Source organism: Belonocnema kinseyi, chromosome 5 (genome assembly GCF_010883055.1).
Source record: "Belonocnema kinseyi isolate 2016_QV_RU_SX_M_011 chromosome 5, B_treatae_v1, whole genome shotgun sequence".
NCBI classification, from domain to species: domain Eukaryota; kingdom Metazoa; phylum Arthropoda; class Insecta; order Hymenoptera; family Cynipidae; genus Belonocnema; species Belonocnema kinseyi.
In genome coordinates this window covers 116,360,299-116,370,449 of record NC_046661.1, presented here as the reverse complement: position 1 = coordinate 116,370,449, position 10,151 = coordinate 116,360,299, and the positions used below count along the sequence as shown (strand labels likewise).

General features: G+C 28.0%; 1 protein-coding gene across 1 annotated transcript in view; it reads left to right on the top strand.

Moving 5' to 3' along the window:
- Positions 1-1,162: 1,162 nt before the first annotated feature.
- Positions 1,163-10,151, top strand: part of LOC117172882 — a 22,811-nt gene continuing 13,822 nt past the window's right edge. The window contains exon 1 of the mRNA XM_033361158.1: positions 1,163-1,361. Coding sequence (XP_033217049.1) covers positions 1,338-1,361 — 24 coding nt within the window. The 5' untranslated portion in view covers positions 1,163-1,337. The remainder of the gene's footprint in view (positions 1,362-10,151) is intronic.

Below are 10,151 nucleotides of genomic sequence, written 5' to 3'. Positions count from 1 at the left end.
TTGATTAAAATAATAGCGCGGATTTCGATTTTTTGAAATCCATGAGCTGTAGAATGTGTAAAAGTTCAAAAACAAAAATATTTTTGGAGTTTATCGGATTTTATTGATAAAATTCTCAATTGTAAAGTGTTAAAAGCTTCCATTTCACACGCGTAAATTATTCAGCGCTCAAATTACAAAATTTTTAAGCTATAATTTTTTAATTTTTAAATTAAAAAGTATTCCACCTTGGGTGTTTTAATTTGCAATTAAGTTTCTTCAACTTTAAATGAAAAATTTTTCTGTTTAAGAGTTCAAATTTTTCAATTTGATTGACCGTGTCCAATCCTTTTCAGTTGTTCAATTTTTATTTTCAGTCAAAAAGTTCGCCTTTTTCGATTGCTATATATTTAAAAAAATGAAAGGTAAGAATTTTCTGTTTAATATAATGATGATTCATCATACTGTCTTTTAAAATTCTACCATTTCTTTAAACTATACAAAAAAGTACAAAATTCGTCCGAATAATAGAAAAAAAGATGTACTTTCTTCTAAATTCGGTTGTAATTTAATCTATTTATTTGTAGATTCCTGTAAAAATGATATACTTTATTGTACATTTTTGGACAATTTTGCCACCAGAATTTTTGGTGCAATAAATCCAATTTCGATAAAAATTTGGCTATGTAGTTATTTAGTGCCACCCTTCATATATTGGTGGAAATATTATGGAAGTATTATCGTTTCTGCCTTCTGGCAGTGTTTTTTCTCGTATGAAATCTTAATAATAATAATAATAATCATAATGTGTGTAAGTCTTCAAAAATATTATTTTTCGAATAACATATATAGGGCTTCAAATTGCACAGGGATTCACGTGTTGAGTTTCTATTTCCTATATAGTAATCCTAGTAATATCATATTTTTATTTATTACTTTTCACCAATTTGCACTATAATAGTTGATGCGCACACTACAAAAAACTACACAGTACTAGACTGGTACTAGAGACCCTCAACGGACAGTTGAGACAAGTAGATGAGGTTCCGGTACATCGGCCAATCATCGAACATAATTGTTTAAATTGTGCTTCGTGATTCGTACAAATTCTGTGCTGTGGTTCCGGTACGGCCCCAAAAAATTGTCTGAACTCCCTCTATAGAGGATCTCTATGCAGTACGAGAACCAGATATGACAGTACATACACACTGATCCTCCAACACTTACATCAGTCAATTGGATTGTAACAACTGGAAAAAGGGACAAAATAGTGCAGTGAAAGACGCATTTAGGCAAAATGTTTTAGAATTTCCTTTATTAGCTCCCAGTATAATAATTCGTTCTCTTACAGAAATTGAATGTATAAGGAAATCACAAAAAATGTAAGTTGACTCAAAAATAACCTCACTGTATGGTATCAGTTATTTTAATTTTAGACATTTTAGAATATATACCGACACACTAATTTCATAAAAAATTATTTAAGGCATAGTTTGAAACTCCATATTGTTAAATCAATATTAGATACTCAAATAGATAGAATAGGGAGATAGAATAAAAAGACTGAATGGCATAAAGATAAACCTAACCTCTCTTTTTTGTTACATCGGTGACTTGGCGCGAACTTTTGAGGCCTAAGTATGTTCTTATTTTTGTTCTACATTGAATACGGATCTTTCATGTGTTTTGCACTTTTGTGAATATATTAATTTCTTCATTTAAACTTCTTTAATGAATAAATATTTCTAGATTGATTTGACCTATTATCTGTAATTATTCAAACAAAATTATTCCTCGTTATTTTTACATTCTTAAATTCTCAAAGTTTTGAGACAGTGATCAGAAATGTTATTGAGATGTTGAGTTAGTGAATACAGGAGGGGGGCGGGTGGTTTGATAAAAAAAATTCAGTTCCGAGAAAATTAAATTTTAGTTTTGAGATTAGAATTTCATGGATTCTGAAAAGCGTCTTAAAATCGAGACAAAAATTATGATTTTGGTTTTTTTTTTTATGGTGAAACTTCCCCGAGATTTGAAGTTGACGAATACGAAGAAAAAAGTTTTATCGAAAAAAAGTTATTCCGTTGCGAGAAAATCAATTTTCAATTAGATACATATATGACTGTTGTGAATATTTCATACAAAATGATTCGATCAAACAAGTTTTTATTTCTAATCTATATGAAATGTCACTTTTAAGGTATTGTTACTATAAAAATACAATTTCGAGTAAATTCTTTTTAACACTATGTGTATTTTAATTTTTGAGATTTTGTTTGCGAAAACATCTCATTTTCAAAAAATTTGCAGTTACCTCCAATTGCCATTCCAACCTTCAGATATTTTTCTGATTCAACTAAAATTACTACCCATAAGAAGGGCAATTTATTATTAAAAAATATTTCTATCAAAAATATTTTTTGTGAAGAAGTACGTATTCACGCGAAAAATGTTTGGTACACACTCACCGAATGTTCATTAAAAAATGTTATAAAATTATTTTTCTTTTTAAAAACGTGGTTTATATCAGTTTTAATCTTGAAAATTTTATTTTCAGATATATACATAGCCATATTCATAGTTAGTGCATCGAAATATGTATAATTTATTTGAAAATATATAAATTTATTTAAATTTAGGCTCCAATAAATCGATCCTCTTCAACTATTTATAATTTTTAAATCTGCTATACCATTTTTTCTACGCATCTCGTTGAGATCTCATTTATTCCCGTTATTATCATGCTCACAATTTAAAATATTGAAACTTGCACATATCTTTAATACATTGAAAACAAATTTGTTCGTAATGAAACTTTTGTTAAATTAATTTTGTTTCTTGAATTGTATTCTTAAACTTAATTTAGAGAGAGAAAAATTAGAAATATTCTGTAGTTTGAAAAAAAATCAATATAAGTCGCCTTACGACTGATTACTTTGTACACCGAATTTTCGATCTTTTGGTGACATGGCATTCAAATAGTTATATTTGTTCACATTTTTTGGGTTTGGCATTGCTTCTGAGAAATTTAATTTCCGAAAAATCGAAAATCCATACTTACCTATTCTAGTTCTAGTATTTCAAAACCACATTTTGGAATTTTTAGAAATATATATATTTACACTGCCGTGCAAAAGTTGTAGTCCACCTCGTTTTTATGGCTGAATAAATGCTCTTAATTTTAATTATGTCAGAGCTAAAAAAATGTATCTTTAAAAATTTGATTGTTTTCAGACTTCTGTATAAAATAAGCGCAAAAAATAATTGCAAAAATAGTGTAAATTTCAATGTTTTCTTACACTTTTAATAACTTCCGAAATAATGAACATTTTTCGATGTTCTTGAGCTCATTTTGAAGCTATTTTTTCATTGTGTCACAATAGCTTACGGTTATAAATGGTAGACAAATCAGAATAAAAGTTTAAATAAATATATGTTTTGAGGAAATTACAAAGAAACTGCATTATTATATGTTTCATGTATTTTACAAAAACATTTTTGTTATCAAAATAAATATTGCACTTTTTCCAACTTCTTTATTACAATTTCAAGTTCTTGCAATTTAAACAGACAATTTTTACGATTTATACCCAAAAGCTGTTGTGATACGGTGGAAAAAAGCTTCAAAATGAGCCCAAGAACATTGAAAAATGTTGAATATTTCGGAAGTTATTGAAAATTTAAGAAAACATTAAAATTTACACTATTTTTGCAGTATATACTTAAAAACTAGACAAATCGGCTTCACCCCGGGCTTATTTTATTTTAATATAGAATTTCGAAAACAATCAACCTTTTAAGGTAATGTGATGAGTGGGTCACGTGACCAGATTCCTACCTTAGCGACACTTTGTATTTCCCAACTTATTTGCACACAAAGTGCCAGATCAAGTTGAACATGTAGGATAATAAATGAAAAGCACTAAGAAAGGTTGTTCTGGTCTTAAATTTGTAGAGTTATTAAAAAAGCTTTTTTTATAAATAATTTTTAAATACTTTTTCATAATTATTAGAATTCATGACCAGACTTATTGCTTCTTATTTATCATCCCAAATTTTCAACTTGATGTGGCGCTTCGTGTGAAAATAAGTTGGGAAATAAAAAATGTGTCGGTATGGTAGGAATCTAGTCACGTGACCCACTCGTCACATTGGCTTAAAGAGAAGTTTTTTAGCTATGGTATAATCAAAATTTAGAAAATTTATTTAGTCATAAAAAAGAGGTGGCCTAAAACTTTTACACGGCGGTGTGTGTGTGTTGTGTACATACATATACACACACACATATACGTATATGTATATATAAATCAGTTTTATATCGACGACTCGGTCGGTGTGCAGTGTTTTGCACCACCGCTTTCAGTTTTGATTCGGCCATTACCCAACTATCCATATTTGAACATTTGTCTTCGATCACCTATTGGGAATGGTTAAACTGCGATACGCCACATAGTGACAAAAATACGAAGTACAAAGAATAGGTACGATTTTAAGAATGCACTTTAATTTGTGCATAAAAGTGTTTTAACGATTTTCTTGTGGCGTTTAAATTATTTATTGGATGCTAAAAATAAGTCTTTATCGGAAACCAAAGGTTTTAGATGGAATTTACATCTTATATAGTGAAAAAAAAAACAGAAATATTTTTCTAAAAAAAGTTATTGTGTAGAATTTGAATTCCAATCGTCTATTATTCATATTCTTTGCATAATCTTCATCAAATTTGTCGCTACATACATTCATTAAAGTTTAGTTAAGCTTACAATGCATTGAAACTTACATGAAAGAGTGAAATTAAAATAAATCTTGAAAATTGTTTCTAGTTCTAGTTTTTGGCGCTAGGTGGCAAAAATGATCGACCACCATTCCCAATAGTTTGCATTTTTGACAGCTATATTTTAATTAAGAAATAATAAAAGTTTGATGCGAATTTTCTCTATTTGTGCTACAATAATTATTCGAAACTGCTTGATGTTAATATCAAATTATTAAAATCTGAAAATGCCTGCAGGCATTAAGTTTCTGTTTAATTTTCAGCTCTATTCTTTCAGGATCATTGTTTTCAGGATTTTTTTCTCTGAATTATCACTAAGTGTGATGTATGACTTTAAAGAATAAGAAATTCAAATACATATTTCAATTTAGAAAACGTCCAGAACTGCACAATTTCAATTGAAAATCTATCTTTTAATTTTAAAAGTCTACTATTATATTTTTTAACAAAAATTCATCTCTTTTCGATAAAGATTTAATTATTTTGCTCAAAATTCTTCTATTTTGGACAGAAAGTTCGATCATTTGAATTAAAAATTCGCCTTTTAACTTGAGAATTCTACTTTTAAATCCTGGGTTGAGAATTAATCTCTTGTGGTTAAAAATTCAACTATTTTGTTGAATATTCTTCTATTTTGGACGGAAAGCTCATCCTTTGGAATTGAAAATTCATATTTTACTTTAAAATTCTACTAATTTGCAATTATATTTTTGACCAAGGGTTCATCTCTTTTGGTTGAAAACTCTCATATTTAGATGAAAATATAATTCTTTTCTTGAAATTTAAACCATTTTCCACCTTATTTTGTTGAAAGTTAATTATTTTCTGTTTTTGAAAAGTCTACTAATATGTTTTAATTTCATAATTTATAAATCTTCAAAGGTTTGAAATTTACCTATTTTATTGCAAATTTTATTATTTTGTTGAAAATTGTACTATTTTATTCAAAGTTATCTTTTTTATTCGAAAATTCAGCTGCTTTGTTGAACATTCGAATTTTTGTATAGAAAATTCTTCCTCTTGGATTGAAAGTTGTTTTGGTGGAAAAGCTATTAAAATGTTGCGACCCTCTAAATTTAAAACTGTTTAATATTGAAGCAATTTAAAATCATAACCAGTAAAAACTATTACTGAATTCAATTGGGACCTAAATATTCAATTATGAAAGCTTGAAATATTAATTTGAACTTAGAATATATTCCTGACATGATAGTTTTCTACTAGAAAGTGTGCAGTTTTTTAATTAAATATATATAGTTTAATTTCTTATTCAATTCAATGTCAACCAAAAATTGATGATTGCAATCATATAGTTGGACATTCAAACAAAAAATATGCATTTTCAGAAGAAAAAAAATTAAAATTCAGAATTTTGATTGAAAAAAGTTAGATTTTCGACCTGCGAAAATTCGTCAAACAAAGTTTGATAATAGGTAACTTCGCGCGTGGATCGCGAGTTGTTATGATAAGAATATAATTTTTGTTTTCATATTATTTTTTATGGATAAAGCAAAATATCCTGCAAGGCTTCTTTTAGATGGTTTACTTGTTTCTTGTTTCTCTGCGTAATATTGAAATTTTCCATTTTCTGCATATTACTTACGGCAAATAAAAACAAAATTACGTGACCCATTGGAAAATGGTGAAAAGACATATTGTAGGATTTTTCAAAAGCTCTAATTTCCCTTTGAGACTTTTTTTCGTATGTTGCGTCGTTTGGTTTCAAAATTTTAATGCTGTGGTGTTAAATTTCGGGCAATTCTAATACTTTCTCAATCAGAAATGATGAGAATGCAATAAATAATGAAAAATGTATGGCTCTTTTTCGGGTAAGCAATTTTTGTTAACTCTTTTTTTTTCGTAACTTTTGAGATTCTTCCAGAAATTTTTTATTTTCAATGTTATTTTTCAAGAATAAAACAAAAAGTAAGCGTCCCGTCAATAAGTGATTATTAATGGATTTGTAGACCTTTTTTGGGATCACAATTTTTGTGAATTCATCTTTTTTCTTATCCGGAATTGTTGGACCACAAAATGGAATTTTTCTTTTTTTCGTGCAATCAAAATTTAAATATTCTATTTTCCACGAAAATCCAAAAAGTTGTTATGATAATCTTGTGGGGCTTTCAAAAAGCAATGTTTTTCTTCTCTTGACTTTTTTTAATATCTTGCGTTTTTTGGCTTAAAATTTTGATTTTTGATTGGGTTTTAAAATTTTGAAAATGCTATAACTCTGAGATTTTTATTTTTATCAAAAAAACTAATTAGGATATATTGTTTGGCTTTCTGAGTACTATTAATGGCCGTAAATAAATCCTAAATATAAAAAAAATGGTCCGAAAAATGTTAAAAATGCTCTAACTTTTTGAATTTTTATCAAAAATGACTGGTTAACGAAATCGTCCTTTCTTTTAGAACTTAAAAAAAGTTTGCCAAAATCGATTCAGGAGGTCTCGAAACGTGGAGATCCGTTAAAAAACTGTGGTGTCAAATTTCGGACAATTCTAATACTTTCTCAATCATAAATGATGACAATGTAAAAAAATTAAAGTTCAACCAAACAGTTGCATTTTTAAGCCAAATATAACTTTTTACGTAAAAGTTGAATGTTTAACACAATAATTAAATTGTCAACCAAGTAAGAGAATTCTCAACAAAAACAGGTGACTTCTGGATCAAAAATATAACAGTAGATTTTTCAAATTAAAAGAAAAATGTTTGATCAAAAGATGGAAATTTCTGTCCGAAATAGAGAAATGTTCAAAAAATAACTTGAATTTTTACCCAACAGAGATGAATTTTGGACAAAAATATAATAGTAGACTTTTAAAATTAAAAGATGAATTATTAATTCAAAAGGACAAACTTTCTGTCAACAATGTTAGAATTTTTAAACCTCTTAACGCATAATTTAAAAGTAGAGTTTTAAAATTAAAAGGCGATTTTTAAATGCAACTGATCGAACTTTTTGGCCAAAATAGAAGAATGTTGAACAAAATAGTTAAATTTTTAACTAAGAATTGAATTCTTGGTCAAAAATATAATAGTAGACTTTTAATATTAAAAGATGAATTTTCAAATTATAAAAAACGAGCTTTCTGTTCAAAATTAAAGAATGTTCAACAAAATAGTTTAATTTTTAACCACAAGAGATTAATTTTCAGCCCAGGTTTTAATAGTGGAATTTTCAAATTAAAAGGCAAATTCTTAATGCAAAAGATCGAATTAAATTACGAGATGAATTTTCAATTCAAAAGGACGGACTTTCTGTCAAAAATAGTGGAATGTTCAAAAAAATTGTTCAATTTTCAACCACAAGAGATTAATTCTAAACTCAGAATTTAATAGTATAAGTTTCAAATTAAAAGGCGCATTTTTAATGCAAAAGATTCAACTATATCCAAAATAGAAGAATGTTGAACAAAATAGTTTATTTTTGACAAAAAGAGATGAATTTTTGGTAAAAAAATATAATAGAAGACTTTCAAAATTAAAAGATGAATTTTAAGTTGAAAAACGAACAAAATAGAAGGATGTTCAACAAAATAGTTAAATTTTTAACCACAATAGATTAACTCTCAACCCAGGATTTAAAAGTCGAATTTTTAATTCAAATTATCGAACGTTCTTTCCAAAATAGAGGAATGTTAAAAAGGTTTTATGCATTTTTAACCAGCAGAGATGAATTTTGGACAAAAATATAATAAGCAGACTTTTAAAATTAAAAGTTGAATTTTTAATTCGAAAGGATTTCTGTCCAAAATAGAAGAATGTTCAACAAAATATTTGAATTTTGAACAATAAGAGATTAATTCTCAATCTAGGATTTAAAAGTCGAATTTTCAAATTAAAAGGCGAATTTTTAATTCAAAAGATCGAACATTCTGTCAAAAATGGAAGAAGTTTGAGCAAAATAGTTAAATCTTTAACGAAAAGAGATGAATTTTTGGTAAAAAATATAAAGATAGACATTTAAAATTAAAAGATGAATTTTCAATTCAAAGATCGACCTTTCTGTCCGAATTTATGAATGTTCAAGAAAACTATTGTGTTTTCAACCAAAAAGATGACTTTAGGAAAATAGTTTGATTTTCCACAAAAGTGAAAAGGAACTTGAAAACTTTCCGGTATTCTACAAAATTCTAGAATATTTCGTGGTGTTTATGATTTTAGGCTGCTTCTCATTTTTTTCTAAATTGAAATATGTATTTGAATTTCTTATTCTTCAAAGTCATATATCACACCTACTGATAATTCGGAAGAAAAAACCTGAAAATTTTAGATTTGAATAATTTGATATCAACGTTAAGTAATTGTGAATAATAATCGTAGCACAAATAGAGAAAATGCAGCTAACAAAAATGAAAACTATAGGTGATCGAACAAAAAATTTCAAGTATGGGTTAAATTCACGGATGGAATTCATAATATTCATCTTGGGCCTCAGCCTCGCCAGAAAACACCAGTTCCGTTCGGCAATTCTCGGTGATAGTCGGGTAATAGCCGAATCAAAGCTGAAGGCGGTGGTGCAGAACCCTGAACACCGACTGAGAATATGGACATCGCGGGTATGGTGGAAGTTGGGAGCGCCACTTTACTACTATCTGACTTTTCTAATGGGGGGTTTGAATCTCTATTTCTCTCTGTTTCAACGTATATTTCTAAAAAAAATTCAGACGGTTAAAGAAAATTTTTCAAAAATTTGTGGAAAATATTACATTTTTATAATTTAATTTAATAATTTATTAAAATTTGGACGTTATTCCCTATGTGCTGGGGTATGGGGACCGTCAGACTACTGCCGGTTTATAAGATCCAGATCCAGGGAAGATTTTTTTAAGGGTGGGGGGATTCATTTTAACACTATGAACATTGTCAAAAATATTGATTTATTGTGACTTCAATATAATAAAGAAAAATTACTCGAGATATATTCAGCACTACATGAATGTTCTTTATATTAATAAATAATCATAAAAGTTCCAGCAATCCTCTGTTTCTTGAGATTGATTAGACAAAGTAGAGTTTTGAGCCGGTTATATTACTTTGAGAACGGTAACGAAAATGAGATATTACCGAGAATATAACCGAGAAATAAATTCTCTCAGAATTTATGATAATCTCAGAATTTATTTTAATTAATAGAAAATTGCATTTTTTCATTAACTGTTCGGTTGAAATTAAATCTTTTCTGATAAAAATGCAACTGTTTGGTTATGAATTAAGCTATTATACTATTTACTTGAAAACTTAACTATTTCGTAGAAAATTTACTTTTTATTTAAAAGGGGGAGGGTCGGTAAGGCCGGTTTTTGGCCTAATTTATTTTTGGACGAAAAAATCATGGTAGTATCTTATAAGTATCCCGAGTCGATTGCACGCTAAACAGACTACCCTC